At 39.5% G+C, this 25985-nt stretch overlaps 1 protein-coding gene across 3 annotated transcripts; it reads right to left on the minus strand.

The window, feature by feature from the left end:
- Positions 1-1254: 1254 nt before the first annotated feature.
- Positions 1255-25985, minus strand: COQ3 (coenzyme Q3, methyltransferase). 3 transcript variants are annotated; one of them, XM_031012209.3, is made up of 8 exons: positions 25838-25985; positions 15463-15589; positions 14767-14889; positions 11935-12087; positions 9181-9280; positions 7733-7975; positions 3212-3371; positions 1255-1607 (listed from the first exon to the last, which is right to left on the minus strand). In XM_031012209.3, the coding sequence occupies exons 1-8, from the start codon at positions 25941-25943 to the stop codon at positions 1387-1389; spliced, it is 1233 nt and encodes a 410-aa protein (XP_030868069.1). In that variant the 5' UTR covers positions 25944-25985; the 3' UTR covers positions 1255-1386. The 3 variants fall into 3 exon arrangements, with proteins under 3 accessions (XP_030868069.1, XP_018884760.2, XP_055247156.1); XM_019029215.4 differs by lacking the exon at positions 14767-14889 and having other exon boundaries at positions 25838-25980; XM_055391181.2 differs by lacking the exons at positions 11935-12087; positions 14767-14889 and having other exon boundaries at positions 25838-25981.

Here is a 25985-nt window from a genome sequence, read left to right on the forward strand (position 1 = left end):
AAACAAAACTCATTTATTGTAGAAAGAGATGCCTAACTTTCACAGTTATTAAATATATACATTGTTAAGTACTAGAAATTCAAGATGATTCAGTAATAATTGCTTCAAGATGATTCAGTAATAACTGCATATCACTTATATTTGGGAAGATAAAACATGTTTTTTTTCCTTTAAATTTTACTTCGTTGGAAAGCAAATGAGTTGTTAAATATATGCTGGATTTGGATTCAAATATTAAATTCAAGAATTTCAGGTTATTTTGACATACTTCTGTATACAGTTCTTTAAATGTTTTATGGTGCTTTTTTTTTTTAAGTAGAAAGGAATTTTTAAACACTCAGTTAAAAAATTTAGTTATAGCACATGGACACAGAGAGGGGAACATCACACACTGGGGCCTTTCAGGGGGCTAGGGGCTAGGGGAGGGATGGCATTATGAGAAATACCTAATGTAGGTGACAGGTTGATGGGTGCAGCAAACCACCATGGCATGTGTATACTTAGGTAACAAAACGGCACGTTCTGCACATGTACCCCAGAATTTAAAGTATAAAAAAAAAATGAGTTATGGGTCAGGCATGGTGGCTCATGCCTGTAATCCCAGCACTTTGGGTGACTAAGGTGGGTGGATCACCTGAGGTCAGGAGTTTAAGACCAGCCTGGCCAACATGGCGAAACCCTGTCTCTACTAAAAATACAAAAATTAGCTGGGCGTGGTGGCTGGTGCCTGTAATCCCAGCTACTTGTGAGGCTAAGGCAGGAGAATCGATTGAACTTGGGAGGCAGAGGTTTCAGTGAGCCTAGCTATGAGATAGCGCCACTGCGCTCCAGCTCGGGGGCGACAGAGCAAGACTGTATCTCAAAAGAAATAAAAATAAAAATAAAAAATAGCAAAGCATGGTGGTGCATGCCTGTAGTCCCAGCAACTCAGAAGGCTGAGGTGTGAAGATTGCTTCAGCCCTGGAGGTTGAGGCTGCAGTAAGCCATGATCACGCCACCACAATCCAGCCTGGGCAAGAGAGTGAGACCCTATCTTGGAACAAAAACAAATTACAGCATATATATATATATATGTATACATGCAGAATATGTATATATATATATGTATTTTTTGTATGATGAAATGAATATGCATACCCTAGTTATACAACAAAGGTTGAGGAACTTACACTCCTAGATCACGCAATATCTTGACAAAACTTTTTATTCATAGAATCCCTTGAAAGTAGCTATTAGACAAAATAACAAAAACTCTTGTCCAAGGTTTTAGCCCTTTTTATTGACCTTCTTTTCTTCATGATTCTCTCTCAAAGGATAAATTGTACATTTCTTGTATTTGAAAACATCAGATATCCAAGCCATATTACTATAGTTCTCAGAAACAATTCATTTCTTCAGCTCTTCATGCACAGCTGGATTGGTGCAGGTATTAGCTTGGAGCTCTTCTGTTTCTCCCTTTAAAACAAACTCAGCAGAGGTTGGGTGTTCCTGGACCCTGGATTTCACAGCATGAGCTGCATAGTTAAGGCTGGTATTTTCACTCCAATGCCAGTAACCTGAGAAGGGGTTATAGAGCATTCCTACCACTGTTTGAACTGACAGACCATCTGGAAAAAAAAAATCAGAAAGAGTAGATTTAATAAATATTTTCCTTCCAATTTCCAAGAGTTTCATGCAACTTTCTCTATTAAAAATGCTGAGAGCACACTAAATGGATAGGAAAAGAAGAAAAAAAAAGGATTCCTAACTTAATGGGCAAGCGTATTTTGTAACTATGCACTAATCACAATTTACTGCAGAACTAAAGTAAGTCGCAATTAGGACACATACTCCAACGCAGTCTGCCTGGATTCAAATCCCAGCTCGGGTACCTATTATATGGTGACCATGGGCAAGCCACTTAACTTTACAAATCTCAGTTTTCTTACAGGTACAGAACTTGTATCATAGAACTGTTAGAATTAGATGAGCTATATGTGTAAACTAGCACAATGCTTGGAGTTTGGTAAGTACTCAATAAATGTTAGCTGTTATTAAAAAATATGTGCCAACAGGAGATTGTCCCCATAACACATCTTTAAAACATTTTTTTCCTATTTTATTTTCTTTCTTTCTTTTCTTTTCTTTACTTTTTTTTTTTTTTTTTTTTGTGAGACAGAGTTTCACTCTTGCCCAGGCTGGAGTGCAGTGGCACAATCTTGACTCACTGCAACCTCCATCTCCTGATTTCAAGTGATTCTCCTGCCTCAGACTCTCGAGGAGCTGGGATTACAGGCATGTGCCACCACACCCGGCTAATTTTTGTATTTTTAGTAGAGACAGGGTTTCACCACATTGGCCAGGCTGGTCTCGAACTCCTGACCTCAAATAATCTGTCTGCCTCGGCCTCCCAAAATGCTGGGATTAGAGGCATGAGCCACTGCGTGCGGCCTTACTTTATTTTCAACAAAGTTACTCACAGAAATCTTTAGAATTTACTACATTGCTATGTACTAATAATATTCCAAGTAAAATCAAGTTTACTGATAGACTTATATGAAAAAAAAAAGCATTAGAAATATAGGAGTCTAAGTACTCAACAGGAATACCGAATGCCAAATAAATGAACTGACAAGCACTATTACTTGACTGGAATTCATCACATAAATCGAGAGCTCACTCTGTGTAAAGCAGAGCTAGGCATTGTAGAGAGTACAAAAAGGAGACATAGTCTTGCCTTCAAGTAGCTTACAGGCCATAAAAGGATGAAAAAAAACACCAAAATAACCATAAAGTCATGCTGTAAGTCATATAAAATACATAAAAAGTGATACTGAAGTTCAAAATATATGTAACTGTGGTGGAATCAGGAAAAATAATATGTAAGATAAGCTGATACAAGCAGGGCTCAAGAAGGCAGACTGAGAATGTGTAAATAACAGACATTTGTATCTCTTTCTTAAACAAGTGAGGACTAAATAGCCAAAAAGTATTCATTGATCATCTGTTATCTGCTTGGCCCTGGGTTAGGGGGCGACAGGTAAAAGAGAAGTGGTATCTACTACTTAATCCTAACTTCCATGAGTTTATGACCTAGTTGAGAAGATAAAACCAACATTCAAAAACATAGTGGCCTATTTTATTAAGTGCTAGGCTAAGTGCGTAATAATTACTGGCATATTAAAAGTTCAGCTAGGCCTGGAAAATTGGAAAAAATTCTCTTAATACTTACTTGATTCCAGAATGCTCTCTAGTGTTTCAGGTGAAACAAACTTCTCCCATGTATGAGTACCTTTTGGTACAATACCTGCAATTTGCTCTGAAAAAACAATTCCCAAGGCATAGGAAAGTTGTGTTTTGTTGATTGTAGTAATGAATAAAGAACCACCAGGCTAAAAGAAATGAAATTATATAGAAGTAAAATGTAAAAGACTAAGTGTATCAGTTAAGTAAAAGCTGTTTCCCCCTCCCTCCTCCTTTCTTCCAAATAATCTGAGTGCCATTAAAATATATATGTACGCATAAAATATAATTCACCAAAATAGCATTTTTTTTCTCTTGGGAAATTCACTATAAAAGGCATTTTAGATGTACTCAGTGAGTATATACAACAGTGCTTACAACTCTTAAGATCATATATAATTATGATTTATATTTATATATTCTTTTGTACATATCAAACACTTTACAATAAAAATGAGGTCAGGCTGCTCTTCCTTGTTACATGTCCACATTCACATTCTAACATATGTCAAAATGGTTTTCATTGCAAGGGCTGAGCCTGTCTTAACTCGTTTGTTACAGCACAGAGCTATACGTCTTGTGCAGGGAAGTACTACCAATAACTGTTTTCTCACTAAAACATTAATGATTAGGTTTGAACATTTTTTGTTTTTATTTCATTTTTATAAAAAATAAAAGAGTGGCCGGCCGTGGTGACTTACAAACTGTATTCCCAGCACTTTGAGAGGCTAAGGCGGGCAGATCACTTGAGATCAGGAGTTTGAGACCAGCCTGGCCAACATGGCGAAACCCCCGTCTCTACTAAAAATATAAAAATAAGCTGGGCATCGTGGTGAGTGCCTGTATTCCCAGCTACTCAGGAGGCTGAGGCAGGAGAATCACTTGAACACAGGAGGTGGAGGTTGCAGTGATATATATTTATATAAAGAGAACAACTTGAGCACCGGGATGAATGCAAAGGATTTATAGGACTATTCAGTGTGCCAGTTTATTTTATCTTTGAGACAGAGTCTTGCTCTGTCGCCCAGGGTAGAGTGCAGTGGCATGACCTCAGCTTACTGCAACCTCCACCTCCCGGGTTCAAGCGATTCTCCTGCCTCAGCCTCCCAAGTAGCTGGGATTACAGGTGCCTGCCACCACGCCCGGCTAATGTTTGTATTTTTAGTAGAGATGGGGTTTCACCATCTTGGTCAGGCTGGTCTCGAACTCCTGACCTCGTGATCCACCTGCCTCGGCCTCCCAAAGTGCTGGGATTACAGGCGTGAGCCACTGCACCCGGCCTCGGTCTGTCATTTTATAGTAAATATATTTATGGTGTTTCCTATATTGTCTCACAAATGGCAAGGATATTAATGTCCCCTCTCTCTTTTAAACATTCTCATTAGCCTGATGAGGGAAAAATGCCTGAGATTCCCTCCAAAATAATCATATTACTATAGACATATAGAAAGAAAGCAAGAAAGAAAGGGGAGTTAGCAGAAAGAGATAATATATCTTAGATACCACTCTATGCCAAAAATAAAAAAGACAAGAGAGGGCCCTGAAATATTGGAGTATGCCTTTAAATTAAAAACAAAAATATCATACACTATATTATCACACATTTTAACTTTCCTCTGTAAAGCTCTAGTATTCTAAAATATCTTTTTTTCCCTTTAATGGCATGATCATAGCTTATTGCAACTTCAAACTCTAAAATATCTTACGAATCACTTCTAGGCCAGGCATGGTGGCTCATGCCTATAATTCTAGTGCTGAGGCAGGAGGATTGCTCGAGACCAGGAGTTCAAGACAAGCCTGGTCAACATAGCGAGAACCGCATCTCTACAAAAAATTTATTTTAAAAAACTGTCAGGCATGGTGCTGAGCACCTGTAGACATAGCTACTTGGGAAGCTGAGGTGGGAGGATCACTTGAGCCCAGCAGTTTGAGGTTTTAGTGAGCTATGATGGTGCCACTGCACTCCAGCCTGGGTGACAGAGGAAGATCCTGTCTCTGAAAAAAAAAAAAAAAAAAAAAAAAAAAAGTCACTTATGAATATCTAATCTGTGTTCTACATACTCGTACTTTAAGGAAATGGTGGTAAGCAATAGTCATTTTTAAAACATAGGCTTTCCATTAAAGCAAAAATTAGTTTTAAACCCTACAATGCCAGCATCCCTCATATGTGTCAAAGAACCTCCATTCATACACACTGACATATAAAACAAGAATTAACAATCAATTAAGAAGTTTTATTTGGAAAACAAGAGATAAGCCTAGTAAAACTCTACTTAAGAGGAAACAAGGGCTAGGCACAGTAGCTCACGCCTGTAATCCTAGCACCTTGGGAGGCTGAAGCGGCAGGATCCCTTGAGCCCAGGATTTTGAGACCAGCCTGGGCAACATAGGGAGACCCTGTCTCTACAAAAAAGTAAAATATAAAATTAAAAATTAAAATTAGCTAGATATGGTGGCATGCACCTGTGGTCCCAGCTACTTGGGAGGCTGAGATGGGAGCACGGCTTGAGCCCAGGAAATGGCTGCAGTGAGCCGTGATCTTGCCAGTACACTCTAGCCTGGGTGACAGAGTAAGACCTTGTCAAGAAAAACAGAGGAAACACCAAAAAACTGTCACAGATTAAAGAAGACTAAGGAGAAATGACAACTAAATACATGTACAAGTCTGGTTTGGATCCTGTAACAGCAAACTGACATTAGCAAAAAAAAAAAAAAAAAAAATTAATAAAATTTAACAAGCTCTGTAGTGCAGTTAATAAGTATAATGCTGATGTTAATTTCTTAGTTTTGAGAACTGTACCATGGTTTATATATAGGGCTAGAACTATAATGAGGCAAGTGAGGCTTCTAGGGCACAGAATGGAAATAGGCAACCCCTTTCAGGGTATGCAAGTGCAGGGTCAGCACCTGAGAGGGGCTGTCACCTGCAATTTTGTGCCCTAGGTGTCTCACTTGACTCATCCTAGTTCCTACCCTTATGATGTGAGATGTTAACCTAAGGGGAAGACAGGTGAAAGGCACACTGTACTATCTTTGCAATTTTGCTATAAATTTAAAATTACTTAAAATTTCGATAAGAGCTATGCATTTCATTCTTTTAGCTTTTGACCTTTGGATGTCACCTCCTAAATATGTAAACGACAGAGTCAGTATAGTAATAATAATAATACTTTAGGGGTATTTATTAAGAGAAAACTTACAGCCACATTCAGAGAACAAAGTCTGTTGTAAATTATACTATATAAGCATAGTAAGTAATGGAGAGAACCAAACTTGGAGTCAAATGGTCTGGCCTTAAGCCCCACTTAAATGCCTAGAGACCTCTGATATCTGATAAATCCTGAGTCCTCGTAGGTGAAAGGATGTGATAACAATACCTGCCTTTCCTTCCTCATCTAGTTGTAGGTAAGATCAAGTGAGATCACATTTATGAAATATCCTTTTATAAGCTGAAAACTATTATGCATTTACCATGTACAGAATTGTTATTTAATTAAACTTATGCTAATAATTATTTTTATTGATGTTTAAGTATTCATCCAAATCAATTTCTTTCTTTTTTTTTTTTTTTGAGACAGTTTCGCTCTTGTTGCCCAGGCACAATCTCGGCTCACTGCAACCTCTGCCTCCCGGGTTCAAGCAATTCTCCTGCCTTACCCTCCCGAGTGGCTGGGATTACAGGCATGCGCCACCACGCCTGGCTAATTTGTATTTTTAGTAGAGACGGGGTTTCTCCATGTTGGTCAGGCGGGTCTCAAACTCCCAACCTCATGTGATCCACCCGCCTCCACCTCCCAAAGTGCTGGGATTACAGGTGTGAGCCACTGTGCCCGGCCTCAAATCAGTGTTTTATAATTGTCATTCAATATCTGTTAAGTATTTAATCCCGACTGCACCAGTGGAAAAATACTGCTATAAGTGTATGGTTTTCCAGTGTTCAGCACCAATATTTTTCTTTTTTTTTTTTTTTTTGAGACAGGGTCTCACTCTGTTGCCCAGGCTGGAGTGCAGTGACACGATCTCGCCTCACTGCAACCTCCACCTCCAGGGTTCAAGCAATTCTTGTACCTCAGTCTCCTGAGTATCTGGAATTATAGGCATGCACCACCATGTCCAGCTAATTTTTTCTATTTTTAGTAGAGACGGGGTTTCACCATGTTACCCAGGCTAATCTCCAACTCCTAGCCTCAAGTGATCTGCCCACCTTGGCCTCCCAAAGTGCTGGGATTACAGGCATAAGCCACCATATCCAGCCAGCACCAACATTTTTCAAGATCCCTGGACATCCAAGATATTAATAGGACACAGGAAGACCCTGGTATTGAGGGCAAGCTGAGGAGTAGAAGAAATCTACAGCAGAGATGCTGTCCCCTCATCCAGGCTTCCTGGTTTCTTCTCTACTATACCTTGCCTGCTGGACTGCTAATGCATTATGGACCATTTTATTGCTATAGATACAAATACACACACTCAGAAGAAGAAACCAAGACGTAAACTCCATAAGCCTTACTTTTAACACTTGACAGCAGCACTGTAAAAATGTTTCTAGATCAATCACATGTTCTACAACTTCAGAAGCTACAACAGCATCAAATGTTTCTGCAGTCTCTTCCACAATCTCTTCCAGGGAACACACTCTGTACTCTATTCTCTTATCCAGGACTGGATCAAATGATTTATGGCATTGTGCTGTTTTAACGTTCTCATCCACAGGGTCGATTCCAATAACTGAAGCCCCAAGCCGCCCTAGAGGCTAATGGCATTAAAAAAACTGTTACCCTCAGGAAGAAAATAGAACACATGTTAGCAATAAAAAGCTTATCAAAAATGAAACAAGATTAACCATGAGGTGATAAATACTGGACATCATTTATGGGTACATGGAAATTCATATACCATTTTCTCTAGTTTGTACACATTTGAAATTTTCCATAATCAAACCCTTAAAGTTAAGAATAACAATGAAAACAACAAAAAACTGATAAAAAACTACTTGAAGACAGTGAAAAAAACTTTGTCTATGTACTCTAGATACACTTACTTGCACATAGTACAGTATTAACATATTTAAAGTGCAATAAATGTAACAAGCCATTGAAAAAACAGAAATCATTTCTGAAATATTCAAATTTTCTAAAGAACAATCTTTTCTCAAAAGTTTTTTTCTCTGACTAGAAATGATTTTTCATAGCTAATTCTTCTCTCAGCTTTTTTATTTAGTCATTTCCCATGACATGCCCAAGTTTTTAAACACAGGTTGGCCAGGCACGGTGGCTCATGCCTGTAATCCCAGCACTTTGGGAGGCAGAGGCGAGTGAATCACCTGAGGTCAGGAGTTCAAGACCAACCTGGCCAACATGGTGAAACCCTGTCTCTACTAAAAATTAGCTGGGCATGGTGGCGGCAGCCCGTAATCCCAGCTAGTCGGGAGGCTGAGGCAGAAGAATTGCTTGAACCTGGGAGTTGGAGGTTGCAGTGAGCTGAGATCATGCCATTGCACTCTAGCCTGGGCAACAAGAGTGAAACTGTCTCAAAAAAAAAAAGATTAAAATCAATATTATGGATGTGTGTGTGTGTGTGTGTGTGTGTGTGTGTAAGACAGAGTCTCTCTCTGTTGCCCAGGCTGGAGTGCAGTGGCGTGGCTTGATCTCAGCTCACTGCAACCTCTGCCTCCCGGGTTCAAGCGATTCTCCTGCCTCAGCCTCCCGAGTAGCTGGGATTACAGGTGCCTGCCACCACACCTGGCTAATTTTTGTATTTTTAGTAGAGACAGGGTTTCGCCATGTTGGTCAGGCTGGTCTCGATCTCCTGACCTCAGGTAATCCACCCACCCTGGCCTCCCAACATGCATTTCTTTTTTTAATGAATAATATTATTTGTTGAAAGAATAAATGAGGCACAAGTCTACTTCTTAATTTTTTTCCCCCAGTTAAAAATGGCAGGAAAGCTGTCACTTACTTCAGTTAACAGCCCACCACCACAGCCAACGTCAAGAATCTTCATCCCCAACAAAGGTTTTCCTGGCTGGTGATTAGGAATTGTTTTCAGAAGATTGTCCCTTTTTTAAAAAATTCAAAACATACCAAAACAAATAATTAATTTTATCAACAAAAAGTCACAAAGTGTGTAGTTTTCAAGGAAATATTAACCTCCATTTAAATAAATTATTCATATTTTTTGATAAATAGATCTTTCAACATTGACATTTAATTTATAAAACATTTTCAATAATCAAAAGCAGGAGGCTTAAAGGTCTGAAATAATCTAGTAGTAATTATGACTTAATTATTGTTTTAGTAATAATATAAAGAAAAAATTTCAAAATAATCTAGATTAACCTAATTTCAATTGCTTGAGATATCATGACACACGTTTTGGCTTTGCTGTCAATACTTGCTAGACCCATTTCATGTCAGCAGCAAATAGGTTATTTTATAGAGCTTAGAAAAAGCAGATGGGAGACCTATATTTTCAGAATTTGTCTATATTCCCTTCAAAATAAAATTTCTTTTAATCTTCTAAATGAGTGGTGTTTTCGTGTATGAGCATGTAAACAGGCATCTAAATCAAGTAAACTTACTTCTAAGATAATCATGGTAATACTTTACCTATACAAACATATGTATACACACAAGTATATATACACCTAACAGTATTGTAAACTAAACATATATATATATATATATATTTAGAGAGAGAGAGGACTATGTATAAATTTTAATTATACTTATATTAAAATAAATATTATTCATAATGAGGATATCTTAAGATATCTTCTATTGCTATTAAAGTTAATTGAATTCTAAGAATAACATGGATAGTGGTTAAGTAGATCATTTTGGAAAGTTATAACATACAGAAAAGACCCATTTCAAATGAAGTCGATCCATTCTTTAAACCACAGCTAAAATGACTCCTTTACATCATAATTTAGATCATATCACTTTCCTTCGACGGGTTCTAATTATGCTCAAAATAAAATCTAAACTTTAACCATAGCTTGCACTGCCCTGGGTTATTATGTGTGATGTCTAGTTAAAGGTGTCTCAGTAGTTTGAACAGAGTAATTCTCAAACTTAGTATACATCAGAATCACGTAAAGTTTGCTTAAAATGGAGTGCTGACCCCTCCCCAGAGCAGTAGGTCCCTGATGAGACGTGATAATTTGCATTTCTAATGAGCTCCTAGGTGAACCAATGTGACTGTCCAGGGCCTACACTTTGAGAACCAGTGTTCTAGCTTACAAGAATGACATTTCTGTTTTTCTTTGCTTTGCTTTGTCAGTGGTATTAAAGGATGTCAGTATTTCTCTTTTTGGTATACTAATTCTGGATGAACCAGCAAAAACCAGCCAGGAAGTTCCTTGAGGGCAAAGTCTGAGTCAGATATTCTGTGTCTGTTACAGTGCTTTGCCCAAAATTGTTTGATGAATACATAAATGGACAGAGGAACAAATGAACAATTTCTTTCTTTTTTTTTTTTTACATTTTGCTTGTAGCTGCTCCCTTGCAGTTCCCTTTATTTTTTATTTTATTTTATTTTATTATTATTATACTTTAAGTTTTAGGGTACATGTGCACACCGTGCAGGTTTGTTACATGTGTATACATGTGCCATGTTGGTGTGCTGCACCCATTAACTCATCATTTAGCATTAGGTATATCTCCTAATGCTATCCCTCCCCCGTCATACTAAATCTTAATGGTTGGAGCCTTTCAGAAATTACTTACCTAGAAATACGTTTTAAGAAACAGTTTTGCAACTCACTGATAAAACATATTTTTAAAGGGATAAACAATTTGGATGCTTTTCTAATTCATCACGTTAAGTGAAAATTCTCATGTTAAGTGAGAATGGTGTCCAGTTTTCTTAAATGTAAGCCCTGATGAACTCTTGCCTTTCTTTAACTCCCACAGCAACCTATAAGTTCCCGAAGCACAAAGATTATGTTTCATTCATCTTAGAGTCTTTTACAGTCTAGCCCCTGAGCTCTGTATGAGGTAAGTTCTCAAAAAAATTTGTTGAATCAAACTTTACCAGAACTGCCTAAGTCAATGACGCCACTGTAGGTCTGTAGTTATAAAATGGCCTTGGGCCAGGCACGGTAGCTCATGCCTGTAATCCCAGCACTTGGAGAGGCTGAGACGGGCAGATCACCTAAGGTCAGGAGCTTGAGATCAGCCTGGCCAACATAGTGAAACCCTGTCTCTACTAAAAATACAAAAATTAGCTGGGCAGGGTGGCAGATGCCTGTAATCCCAACTACTCAGGAGGCTGAGGCAGGAGAATCACTTGAACCCAGGAGGTGGAGGTTGGAGTGAGTCAAGACGGTGACATTGCACTCCCCTCTGGGTGACAAGAGCAAGACTCCATCTCAAAAAAAAAAAAAAAAATTAAATAAATAATAAAATAAATAAAATGGCCTTGATGCCATAAGACCCTAGTTTGCTTTTATAAGAACTTAATTATAATTAACTTGATAATACACAAATAGGCTTCAAATTAAGCTATGAAAGCAGCCTAGACCTTGCATGATATTATTAAAAATTAATGGTTTCAAACAGTGGTAATTGAAAAGAATCTCCCTAATTTCCAAAGCAAACTTAATGTGCAGCATTTTTTAACTAGGTATAAACTGAGAAAAAAATGAATGTGAAATATGAATTCTTAAAAAGTTCCATTTAAAAAGACTTAGAGTTTCTGGAGTGTTACCTAATAAATGGCACCCTCAGGTCATTCATGGAATGAAGAGGTGCATATACTCCTTGTTCATCCCACCATTTGTGAGCCAGGGCCAAGAAGGTTTTTACCTCACCGCTGTCGACAGTGGTTTGGGAAGTACTGTACAGTCTCGCCCAAGGGTACCTAAGAGGTGAAAATGAAGAACCAAGCAAATACTGCTGTTTTGAAGAAATGTTTAACATGGGATATTATGTAGAAAGATAGTCTTATTTACAATTTATTATATTCTAAATCTGTATATTGCTCAATATTGATGCTTTAAAACCAAGTTTTCTGATAATCACACTGCATATAAATACATCTATTCACAGATGAAACAAAATTACTTTCCAAGTAAGTTTCAATTCAAAACAGAACTTTATAAAACTTAGCCTTCTGGGTCATATCTAATAATAATAACAATAACAATACTAATAGCTGGCAGGGTGCAGTGGCTCACATCTGTAATCCCAGCACTTTGGGAGGCCAAAAGGGGCAGATCAAGAGGTCAGGAGTTTGAGACCAGCCTGACCAACTTAGTGAAACCCTGTCTCTACTAAAAAATATAAAAATTAGCTAGGCATGGTAGTGGGTACCTCTAATCCCAGCTACTCAGGAGGCTGAGGCAGGAGAATCGCTTGAATCCGGGAGGTGGAGGTTGCAGTGAGTCGAGATTGAGCCACTGCAGTCCAGCCTCGGTGACAGAGTGAGACTCTGTCTCAAAATAAATAAATAAATAATAATAATAGCTACCATTTATTGAGCACTTATTAAATTCCAGGTATTGTTTAAGAGCTCCACATATATTACCTCACTTAATCCTTCCAACAACTCTGCAAGGTGGGTATTATTATTATCCCTATTTTACAGATAAGAAAAGGGAGGCTCAGAGAGATTAAGTAAATTGTGGAGCTGGGATTTGAGCACAGGTGCCTCCATCTTCTCTGCTCCATTTCTACTGCCATAATTCTAACCCAAGCACCCATCATCTCTTGCCTGAACTAGTGTCCTAGCCTTCTAACTGGTAGCTGATTCCTACCTCATCCCTTTCCAATCTGTTCTCCATGATGCATCTAGAGTGATTGTTCCAAAGTACAAATTTGATTGTTATTTTCCTGAATAAAATGCTTCCATATCTTCCCAGGGCCATTAGAAAAAAGACCAAAATCCTTAGCATAGTTTACAAAGTTCTGAATTATTTAGTTCCCAGTTTTCTCCCTTTCCAAACTCACTTCCTTCTATTCTCCTCATCCTTCCCACTCCAACCACATGGGTCCTTTTTCAGTTCTTTGGACTGGCCGTGCATGCTCTTTCCTCAGGCACTTCAAATAGGTTGTCCCCTCTGCCTGGAACATTCTTCCCACATCCTCCCTTTCCTTTCCCAAACACCTAATTGATTCATTCTCATCCTTCAGATCTTAGTTTCAATGGAATGTTATCTAAGAATCTTCCCTGATCTGCTGCATGCGGTGGCTCACGTCTGTAATCGCAGCATTTTGGAAGGCTGAGGCAGGTGGATCACCTGAGGCCAGGAGTTCCAGATCAGCCTGGCCAACATGGTGAAACCCAGTCTCTACTAAAAATACAAAAATTAGCCAGGTGTGGTGGCAGGTGCCTATAATCTCAGCTACTTGGGAGGCTGAGGCACGAGAATTGCTTGAAGCAGGGAGGTGGAGGCTACAGTGAGCTGAGATCATGCCACTGCACTCCAGCCTGGGTGAAAGAGCAAGACTCTGTCTCAAAAAAAAAAAAAAAAGAATCTTCCTTGATCCTCAAAACTGGGTCATGTTCCCCTCATCCCCCGTCCCCCTATTTTAACTCCTATACCACTTTGTACTTCTTCATGGGGCTATGTGATTATCTGATAGATCATGTCTGTCTTCCACTTGACCACAAGCACTATGAAGGCAAGGCATGGACTGTCTTCCTTACCATTTTATTCTTAGTGACTAGTACAGTTCCTGGAACATGGTGCTCAGGAAGCACTTGGCAAATGAATAATCTGAAGGAAAAAGCCCAGTAAAGTATATAATTTGCCTAAAATTTTATTTAATTAAATGGGATCAAACAGGAGTAAAGAGGGGTTAGATAGACACTACACTGACTTCCATGTAGAAGCATATAGTATAGAAAAATCCTTCAAAGGGCTGCTCAGGTAAAACATAGTAAGGATGTTAACTTAGAAAAGGTAATGCCATTCACATTTTTATTAAGTTTGTTTTTAGCCACATAAAGAGAGCATATTCTATATTCATTACTTTTTATTCTTTTAAGATTCAAATGTCATTCCTCTTTAATATTAATATTATCTTAGGAATATTAGCCCCCTTGTCCATGCTTAATGCAAAGCCTCAGTAATCAAGGACTAATTTACAATAGGTAACAGTAGGTGGTTGCTCATTTGACTAAGAATGATTTCATATAAACCCAAACTCAAAGGGGCTCATTTACAAGGAGGAACAAGCACTTAGAAAACAGAGTTCAAGGCTGGGCGTGGTGGCTCATGCCTGTAATCCCAGCACTTTGGGAGGCTGAGGCGGGTGGATCACCTGAGATCAGGAGTTCAAGACCAGCCTAGCCAACATGGTGAAACCCCTTCTCTACTAAAAATACAAAATTAGCCGGGTGTGGTGGCGCATGCCTGTAATCCCAGCTACTCAGGAGACTGAGGCAGGAGAAGTGCTTGAACCTGGAAGGCGGAAGTTGCAGTGAGCCGAGATCGTGCCTTTGCACTCCAGCCTGGGCAACAAGAGTGAAACTCTTGTCACAAAAAAAAAAAGGAAAAAAAGAAAAAAAAAATTAGCTGGCTGTGGTGGCGGGCACCTGTAATCCCAATGACTCAGGAGGCTCAGGCAGGAGAATCGCTTGAACCCGGAAGGCGGAGGTTGCAGTGAGCCAAGATCGCACCATTGTACTCCAGCCTGGGCAACAGAAGTGAAACTCCACCTCAAAACAACAACAACAACAACAAAAAACAGAGTTCAAGTATTAATGCTGTGCAATATTTTCACAAGGTTAAAAGTTGGCTTATAAAATACAAATACAGAAAGATATTACTTTCATTCAATTTTGCTACCTTAGCCACCTTATCATATTTATGCAGCACCCAAATCACTTATGATTTCTAAAAATTTTAAAATATTGTATTAGGTATTATAAGTAATATTTATGATTTTAAGCACTGCATTGTTTGTGTCTTGTCATAAGGACATTATGAGGAAATAAAAATTCTTCCCTAAGTAATAGCCTTATATTGAAAACAAAAGCTATCTCTGAATCTGAATGAAGGTTGTTTATTGTCTATATACTGTATTATTCTATTACCGTTTCTGTGGGTTTGAAACTCCCCAAATTTAAAAATTGTTAGAAAATAAATTAGTTGAGACTACTTAAATAAACACAAGCTACTTTAATCAAGCCACATGAACTATTACATACTGACTGGGTTTATTAAAGATAATACTAAAAACCTATTACATATAATTATGTGAATATTTGCCACAGTAATAATAAACTCACCTGAAACTCTTTATTCTGTTCAAACAGGAAAAGATAGTCCTGTAGGATTTGAACCATATGGTTCTGTATTCATTGAAAATCCCTGGTTTAATCTGTAGAGTCCAACTGAGCTGGTTCTTCACATAAACTGAAAAAAAAAATTAAATATCTGGAGAAAAGCTTTGCACAGTAAGAATCCCTGAGACGCATGTAATTGAAGATTCTATTTTATTTTATTATTTATTTTATTTTATAGTCTTGCTCTGCCACCCAGGTTGGAGTGTAATGGCACAATCATGGCTCACTGTAGCCTCCACCTCCTGGGCTCAAGCAATCCTCCCGCCTCAGCTTCCCAAGTAGCGGGGACTACAAGCGCAGGCCACCAGGCCCAGCTCATTTTTGTTGTTATTGTTGTTGAGATGGGGTCTCCCTATGTTGCTCAGGCTGGGTCTGAAACTCCTGGGCTCAAGGGATACTCCTGTCTCAACCTCCCAAAGTGCTGGGATTTACTGGGCCTGGACAAAATTTTATTTTATATGGTAATACTGTTACATTACAATTGATAAACAAAGGGTTTTTGTTTGTTTTTTACTTAATTTAAGATTTTACCTAAAAAATAAAATAAAATAAAGGTCTTACATTCTGGTATCTAACTCTAACCCAGACATTTCTAAAATTGTAATTAGCCAAAACAAGTAATGCATCTGTTTATAAAGTTTTTCATGCCATTAGTTTTTACATCTACATTATGTACATCAAATGACAAGAATGATATTCAAATATAAAGTGTTATGTTTTAAACTAGGATAATATTAATTCTGAAATTATTTGTCAAAATTAGTTCAAATTCTGTCAATTCCATATTAGCTACATGAAATGAATTTTTGCATATGCTCAATACACTTTACAGAGGAAAAAAATGTATGTGTATATATAAAACCTAAAATAAACATTCACCCAGTCTATATGCTCAACTTACACAGGGGCCTGCTTTATGAGCCAGCAGCTGTGTTGCAGAACACTCAGTTGTTCAATAAACATTCAGACAAAGTAGACTTTAGAGCAAAGAAAGTACCAGAAACAAAGAGGGGCATTACATCACAATAAAAGGGATAATCCACCAAGAAGAAAAAGCAATACTAAATGCGTATGCACCAGCAAGGCGCAGTGGCTCACGCTTGTAATCCCAGCACTTTGGGAGGCTGAAGCAAGCAGATCACCTGAGGTCATGAGTTCAAGACCAGCCTGGTCAACATGGTGAAACACTGTCTCCACTAAAAATACAAAAATTAGCCAGGCATGGTGGCGTGTGCCTGTAATCCCAGCTACCCAGGAGGCTGAGGCAGGAGAATCACTGGAACCCGGGAGGCAGAGGCTGCAGTGAGCTGAGATCGAGCCACTGTACTCCAGCCTGGGCGACAGAGCAAGACTGTGTCTCAAAAAACGTGTACATACCAACAACAGAATTTCAAAACACATAAAGACTCATAGAAATGAAATGAGAAATAAACAAATCCACAATTGTAAGTTGGAGACTTCAACGCTCTTCTCTCAGTAATTGATAGAACCACTGGATAGAAAACCAGCAGGGATAAAGAAGAACAGAACAAGACCATTATTCAATAAAATCTACTTAAAATGTGTGAAACACTTCCCCCAAACAACAAAATATACATTCTTTCAAGCATGCATGGAACATTCATAAAGATAGACCATATCCTGGGACACAAAACAAATCTTCATAACTTTAAGTGAAATCACACAAACTATAGTTTTGAATGTAATAAGATCAAATAAATAATAGAAAAATAACGGTAAAAAGCAAAACAGTTGGAAATTAAACAACACACTTCTAAACAATCCAAAAGTCAAAGACAAGTCTCAGGGATATTTTAAAAATTGAAGTAAATGAAAATAAATATACTACATATAAAAATCAGCAGATATAGCTAAAGGAGCACTGAGACGGCAATTTATATCACTAAAATAATCATATTGAAAAGGAAGAAAGGGCCAGGAATGGTGGCTCACACCTGTAATCCCAGCACTTTGGGCACTTTGGGAGGCCGAGGCAGGCAGATCACATGAGGTCAGGAGTTCAAGACCAGCCTGGCCAACATGGTAAAACCCTGGCTCTACTAAAAATACAAAAATTAGCTGGGGATGGTGGTACACACCTGTAGTCCCAGCTACCCGGGAGGCTGAGGCAGAAGAATCGCTTGAACCTGGGAGATGGAGGTTGCAGTGAGCCAAGATTGCGCCACTGCACTCCAACCTGGGTAATGGAGGAAGACTCTGTCTCAAAAAAAAAAAGAAAAGAAAAGAAAAAAGAAAAGGAAGAAAGGCCTCGAATCAACAATCTAAGTTTCCACCTCAAGAACTAGAAAAAGGTGAGCAAAATAAACACAAAGCAAGCAAGCAAGCAGAAATCAGAAAATGATAAAAAATAGAAATCAGCCGGGTGAGGGGGCTCACAAATGTAAACCCAGAGCTTCAGGAGGCCAAGGCAAGTGGATCACTTGAGGTCAGGAGTTCGAGACCAGGCTGGTCACCATGATAGAAGCCTATCTCTGCTAAAAATACAAAAATTAGCCAGGCATGGTGGCACATGCCTGTAATTCCAGCAACTCAGGAGGCTGAGGCACAAGAATCGCTTGAACCTGGGAGGCAGAGGTTGCAGTGAGCCGAGATGGCGCCTCTGCACTCCAGCCTGGGTGACAGAGTGAGACTCTGTCTCAAAAAATGAATAAACAAATAAATAAATAAAAATGAAAATCAATGACATTGTAAACAAAACAAAGCCGGAGAAAATACATGAAACCTGAAGTTAATTCACCGCAAAAATCAATAAAATTGATAAGCCTCTAGCAAGGCTGACAAAGAAAAGATGTAAATCACCAATATCAAGAAATAAAGAAAGGATATCACTATAGCTCTGATAGACATTAAAAGGTTGATAAGGGAATACTACACATAACTCTACACTCAGAAATTCTACAATTTAGACAAAATGGACTAATTCCATAAAAACTACAAACTACCAAAATTCATATAGAGAGCCTGAATAACTGATAACTACTAAAGAAATTGGATTCATAGTTAGAAGCCTGAAAAACAAATCTCCAGTCTCGGATGGCTTCGCTGGTGAATTCTACCAAACATTTAAAGAGATAACAACCAATTCTACTTAATCTCTTAAAAAAATAGAAGGGTAAGGAATACTTCCCAGGCCATTTTATGAAGCCAACATTACTCTGATACAAAAATCAAAGAGTACAGCAAAGACTACAGACCAATTCCTCTCAGGAACAGACACAAAAATTCTTAGCAAATATTACCACAATATAATTCAGCAACATATAAATAGAACAATACAGCACAACCAAGTGAGATTTATTCCAGGTATGCAACACTAGTTCAATGTTAAAAAGCAGTTAATATAATCGACCATATTAACAATAAAAAAGAGAAACACACCAGGCAGGGTGGCTCACACCTGTAGTTCCAGCACTTTGGGAGGCTGAAGAGTCAAGATTGTTTGAGCCCAGGAGTTCGAGACAAGTCTGGGCAACATGGTGAGACCCTATCTCTACAGAAAAACTTAAAAAATTAGCCAGGTATAGTGGTGTGCACCCATGGTCCTTGCTACTAAGGGGATTGAGATGGGAAGACTGCTTGAGCCTGAGAGGTAGAGGCTGCAGTGAGCCATGATTGCACCACTGCACTCCAGCCTAGGGTACAGAGCAATACTGTCTCAAAAAACAAACAAATGAAAACCAAAAACCAAAACAAAACAAATACCAAACATAATCATGTTGATTGATACAGACAAAGCATTTAACAAAATCCATATCCATTATGATTAAAAACTTTTGGCAAACTAAGAATGAAAGGGAAATTATTTTACAAAACAGCTATAAAAACCTATAGCTCACATAGTACTTAATGATGAAAGACTAAGCCCTTTCCCCCTAAAATCAGAAACAAGGTAAGCACATCCATTCTCACTACTCTTATTCAACATTGTACTGAAAGTCTTATTCAGTGCAATGAGGCAAGAAAAGGAAATAAAAGATATATAGAATGTTAAGAAAGAAATTAAACTGTCCCTATTGTCTACGTAGAAAATACCAAGAAATCTTTAAAAAGCTCCTGGAAATAATAAGTGAATTCAGAAAGGTCAAAGATTACAGGCCGCACAGTGGCTCACACCTGTAATCCCAGCACTTTGGGAGGCCGAGGCGTGTGGATCACCCGAGGTTGGGAGTTCGAGACCAGCCTGACCAACATGGAGAAACCCTGTCTCTACTAAAAATACAAAATTAGCCGGGCATAGTGGCACATGCCTGTAATCCCAGCTACTCGGGAGGCTGAGGCAGGAGAATTGCTTGAACCCAGGAGGCGGAGGTTGCGGTGAGCAGAGGTTGCACCATTGCACTCCAGCCTGGGCAACAAAAGCGAAACTCCATCTCCAAAAAAATAAAATAAAATAAAATAAAAAAAGAAAGCTCAAAGATTACAAAGGCAACACAAAAAAGTCAGTCTTGTTTCTATATATTAACAATGAACAAGTGGAAGGCAAAATTCAAAATGTAAAACGCTTTATCATTTTAAATCATTTCAAAAAAATTCATTGTTGCATAAATCAAACAAAAACATGTACAGAATCTATATGCTTAAAATTACACAACACTGATGAAAGAAATCAAAGAATAAATGTGAGACATATTGGAAAATTCAACATAGTAAAAAGATCAGTTCTCCCCAAATTGACCTACACATTTAATACAATTCCTATCAAAATCTCAATAGCCTTTTTTTTTTGATAGACACAGACATGCTGATTTTAAAATTTATATGGAAAGGCAAAATAGGCCTGGCACAGTGGCTCATGCCTGTAATCCCAGCACTTTGGGAGACTGAGGCAGGTGGATCACTTGAAGTCAGGAGGTTGAGACTAGTCTGGCCAACATGGTGAAACTCCGTCTCTACTAAAAATAAAAAAATTAGCCAGGTGTGGTGGTGGGCACCTGTAATACGAGCTACTCAGGAGGCTGAGGCAGGAGAATTGTTTGAACCCAGGAGGCAGAGGTTGCAGTGAGCCAAGATCGCACCATTACACTCCAGTATGGGTGACAAGAGCGAAACTCCATCTCAAAAACTAAATAAGTAAATAAATAAAACACTAATGTATACACGCACACACACACACACACACACACACACACACACACACATCCTCACTCTCTCCCACAATGAGTGCATGTACAGGTGGCAAAAACCAAATAAGGTCTGTAGTGGAGTCAACTATCATACTAAAGTTGATTTCCTGGCTTCAACAATGTACTATGGATGGTATCACCAAGGAACTGGGTGAATAGTACATGGAAATTCTCTCTGTGTGTTTGGGGTTTTTGTTTTGTTTTGTTTTGTTTTTGGGGGGAATAGGGTCTCTCACTCTGTCGCCCAAATTGGACTGCAGAGGCATGATCTCAGCTCACTGCAATCTCCGCCTCCCAGTTTCAAGTGATTATCCCAGTTCAGCCTCCCAAGTAACTGGGACTACAGGTGCACACGCCACCATGCCCGGCTAACTTTTTGTATTTTTAGTAGAGACAGGCTTTCGCCATGTTGACCGGCCTGATCTCAAACTCCTGACCTCAAGTGATCCGCCCGCCTCAGCCTCCCAAAGTGTTGGGATTACAGGCGTGAGCCACCGCATCCAGCCTCTCTGTGCTATTTTCGCCACTTCTTGTGTCTTAAATTATTTCAAAATAAAAAATTTAAAAAATCAAAAAGTACAAAAGGGTACAGTACAAAGTATCTCTCCCAGCCCTGACTGTAGCTATCTAGTTTCTCTCCCTATAAACAACCAATCTTACTAGATTTGTATGTAAGATTCCAGAGGCATTTTATACATATGCAATCATTTTAAAGTATTAGTTTCTCTCATTTTATATAAAATGTAGCACAATACACTCATTCTGAATGTTTCTCTTCACCTACCAACATATCTTGGAAATTATTTCATATTTTTTAAAAGGCTGTGTGATAATTCATTGTATGGCTATATTATTTATTTAAGCAGTTCCCTAATAATGAGCATTTGGGTAATTATCAAAACTATGAGATTAGGGCCGGGTGTGGTGGCTCATGCCTATAATCCCAGCGGTTTGGGAGGCTGAGGTGGGTGGATCACTTGAGGTCAGGAGTTTGAGACCAGGCTGGCCAACATGGCATTAGCCCGTCTCTACTAAAAATACAAAAATTAGCCAGGCATGGTGGGGTGCACCTGTAGTCCCAGTTACTTGGGAGGCTGGGGCACAAGAATCACTTGAACCCGGGAGGTGGAGATTGCAGTGGGCAAGATCACGCCACCGCACTCCAGCCTGGGCGAAAGAGTGAGACTCCGTCTCAAAACGACAACAACTAGAAATTAAATTACATAGGTTATTTCATTTCATATGTGTTTCAGAGTCCCTGTAGGTAAAATCTCAAGAATGATGTCAAAGGGTACGTGCATTTGTAAATCTGTCATTGCCACTAAATAGATGTTGAACCAATTTACAATCCTATCGGTAATCTATGAGAGTGTCTTGTGTTGGTTTTCCCACACTGTCACCCATACAATGTTAAACTTTTTTTTTTTTTTTTGAGACGGAGTCTTGCTCTGTCGCCCAGGCTGGAGTGCAGTGGCGAGATCTCAGCTCACTACAAGCTCTGCCTCCCGGGTTCACGCCATTCTCCTGCCTCAGCCTCCCAAGTAGCTGGGACTACAGGTGCCCACCACCACGCCTGGCTAATTTTTTGGATTTTTAGTAGAGCCGGGTTTCACCGTGTTAGCCAGGATGGTCTCGATCTCCTGACCTTATGATCCACCCGCCTCGGCCTCCCAAAGTGCTGGGACTACAGGCGTGAGCCACGCGCCCAGTCTTTGTTAAACATTTTTATGTTTGCTAATCAAATACATGAAAATGGTATCTTAGTGTAGTTTTAATTGTTTGTTTTTGTTTTTGAGACAGGGTCTCACTCTGTCACCCGGGCTGGACTGCAGTGGCACAATCTCCACTCACTACAACCTCCACCAAGGTCACCCAAGCGATCCTCCCACCTCAGCCCCTCCAGTAGCTGGGACTATAAACATGGGCCCCGTGCCCAGCTAATGTAGTTTCAATTTATCATGAGTGAGGTTAAGCATCCTTTCTTATGTTTAATGGTCATTTATATTTCACATCTTGTCTTTTTGTAGTCTCTGCATACTTTTCTCCTGAGCTTATGTTTATTTGGTTTTATTTTTTAATCAGCCCTTCACAGTCCATCCCAAACCCATTACAATGTTCTTTTTTAATAAAGTTCATGTGTCTAGGCTTTTGCTCATTTTATTTATTTATTTATTTATTTATTTATTTATTTATTTATTTATTTATTTTTGAGACAGGGTCTTGTTGTGTTGCCCAGGCTGGAGTGCAGTGGTGGGTTCACGGCTCACTGTAGCCTCTACCTCCCGGGCTCAAGTAATCCTCCTACCTCAGCCTATCCAGTAGCGAGGTCCACAGAAGCACACCACCATGCCTGGCTAAATTTTGTATTTTTTTTTTTTTTGTAGAGACAGGGTTTTGCTATGTTGCCCAGGCTGGTTTCAAACTCCTGAGCTCAAGCGATCCACCTGCCTCGACCTCCCAAAGTGCCGGGATTAAAGGCGCTCGGCCAGGCTTTTGTTCATTTTATTTCCCTTTCCACCAACTCTATCTGGACTACCTTTTAAGACCCAGTTCAAATATCACCTCCTGTATGACTTTAGGTAGATACATGAGATATTATTAAAGAATAAAGTTTAACTATGTAAACCGTGATACATAGATAACGACATATAAGGTATCACTATTATGAAACTAAGCCTTAGAAATTTTAACAATATCTGCCTTCTACGGACAGACAACCCTTGATCTCTCTTTTACCTCCTCTATTTCTGGAAAATGAATCCCTAAGTCATCAGTATTGCTACAATTCTCAAGAGGTTTAAAAACCATCTTAGGCCAGACGCAGTGGCTCAATGCCTGTAATCCCATCACTTTGGGAGACCAAGGTGGGCGGCCCACTTGAGCCCAGGAGTTCAAGACCAGCCTGGACAATGTGGTGAAACCCCTTCTCTACTAAAAATATAAAAATTAGCCATGCATTGTGGTGCCTGCCTGTAGTCCCAGCTACTTGGGAGGCTGAGGTGGGAGGACCAATTGAGCCAGGGAGGCCAAGGCTGCCGTGAACTGTGGTCATGCCACTGCACTCTAACCTGGGATACAGAGCAAGACCTTTTCTCAAAAAAATAATTAATTAATCTAAAAAGTAAAAATAAAAACCACTCTACCACCTTACCACAACGGAAAGAGAGTAATTGAGTTTGTATTTAAACAGAATGCTACCAATTCCTTCTCTACCTTGAATCTGTGATCATCCTGGTATTTGAAATTTTAAAGGAATGGGAAAAGGTTTTTTTCATTTTATTTATTGAAAAGTCATTTATTCAGCACCTACCGGGCACCATGCTGATGGTGAATAAAACAGGTGACAGACTTTTACCCTACCAATACTTTATTTCCAGCAATGATAATTTACTGTCTGGATTACTCTAAGGTCTTCCTGGGCCTAGACTTGCCTGACTCCATCCCACATTCTATGTAGACAGCTGCCAAGTGTTATTTCTTAAGCATAAATCTGTTCATGTTGCTTCTTCAGTGATTTCCACTGTCCGCGGGATAGTCTACCTCAGGAGGTGTAAATGGCCTTTCATGAATGTGTCATGGCCAAAAAGGCCTCTTCCTCATCCCTTGCCACCCCCTGCCTTTACCTCCTGCCCTCCACCTACACACTTTACTTTTCAAGGAACCTTGCAGTTTCTCACAAACTTTCTCACAGATTCTCGAGCTGGTCCTTTCCCCTCTCCAACTGCTTTTTTTTTTTTTTTTTTTTTTGAGACAGAGTCTCACTCTGTTGCTCAGGCTGGAGTGCAATGGTGTGATCTTGGCTTACTGCAACCTCTGCCTCCCAGGTTCAAGCAATTCTCCTGCCTCAGCCTCCCGAGTAGCTGGGATTACAGGCTCCTGCCGCCACGCCCAGCTAATTTTGTATTTTTAGTAGATAGGGTTTCACCATGTTGGCCAGGCTGGTCTTGAACACTTGACCTCAAGTGAGCTGCCTGTCTCGACCAACTGCTTCTAAAACTGGCCACCTCCTTCAAGATTTCTCTAAATATCCCATTCAAGATGTTTCCTTGATCCCAAATATGGATTAAATGCTCCTTCTATGTTCACCCCTCAAAAATTGGAACTAGGTTTATTATATCTTTTCTAAATTTTTGATTATAAAAGACACATATGTTTACTAAAAAAAGTTCAGAAAAAGAAAAGTATAAAGGATAAAATGATAGAAAATCACCTACTCTACCACAGGCAATCACTGCAAAATTTCTCTATATATCTCCACCTATAACTCCAAGTTCACTATACATACTGATTTGTAACTTTTTTTTTTTTGTCTCCTTCCAGGAAACAATGAAACTTTACTTTCTTAACACTATATCTTACTACTTTTCCATGTGGGTACAAATAGATTTAAATCATTTTTATTGGCTGTGCTATTTTTCGCTGTATGATAGTACCAACTAATAACCTTTATTAATGGGCGGTTAGATTCCCCATTTTTTTGTTCATTATATCCTGATCTTAGGTTTATCCTAACATTTTTAAGGAGATCCTTGCGGTGTCATTCACTTTTAAATTCCCAGTGCTCATACCAGTGTCTGGCATACAGTATTTGTTAAGAGTTCCATGTAAAAGATGAGCTTAAGTTTCTACTTAATACTGAGAGTTCGAAAATCAGACTGCTGTCTACAAGCACTGAGCAGTGCGTTATTTTCTTGATCTCATTTGCAAATGCAGTCTGTTGGATTAACCTATTAATCAAAAAGTAATACAGCTGCCTTAAATTCTTTCTGAAAAAACAGCAAGCTTTGTGCAAACAAAACACAGATACAAAGCTATGCATAACTACGAGGCGTGAGTTATTCCTGCCCCGGCAAAGGAAAGATGCATGACCTTCAGATTGCAGCACACGCAGAGCGGGTCGCCGGCTCCTGGGGCAAGGAGCTCAGCCACAAGAGACCCACGGCCTGCTCCTTTCCAGACAGGACCACTGGTCCCGAGCTCTTTTCCCCGGCGTCCGCCAAGGGTACTATGCGAAGTTTACAATGGAGAGAGATGGGGCCAGGACCAAGCCTTAGGTTTCGCGCTGACCCATCGCGAGGTCCAGAGACAACCCACCGCCCCACCCCCAGCGCATGCGCAGAGACGCCAGCCCGCGCAATTGACTGCATGCGAGGGACCTCCGCACACACACTCACCCGCCGAGGAAATTAAGCGACGCGCAGCTTTTGTATTCCAGCCTCCAGGCCCCAGCACTCTTAAAAACCAACCCCCGGAGGAGCCCAGCTTACGGCCACCCCACATCGCGACAAACGATCCCACCTCTTTTCCGGTCCCTCCCGAAAA

Source organism: Gorilla gorilla, chromosome 5 (genome assembly GCF_029281585.2).
Source record: "Gorilla gorilla gorilla isolate KB3781 chromosome 5, NHGRI_mGorGor1-v2.1_pri, whole genome shotgun sequence".
Lineage (NCBI taxonomy): Eukaryota > Metazoa > Chordata > Mammalia > Primates > Hominidae > Gorilla > Gorilla gorilla.

Bases quoted from the DNA above. Each gene is read 5' to 3' on its own strand.
- COQ3 (XM_031012209.3), bottom strand. From the start codon at position 25,943: ATGTGGGGTGGCCGTAAGCTGGGCTCCTCCGGGGGTTGGTTTTTAAGA. The intron at 14,890-15,462 runs GTGAGTTTATTA...TGTTGTTTTGAG, and splicing joins AACAGAATAAAGAGTTTCAG to GTGGAGTTTCACTTCTGTTG. The intron at 3,372-7,732 runs GTAAGGCTTATG...CATTTCTTTTAG, and splicing joins GCTGCTGTCAAGTGTTAAAA to CCTGGTGGTTCTTTATTCAT.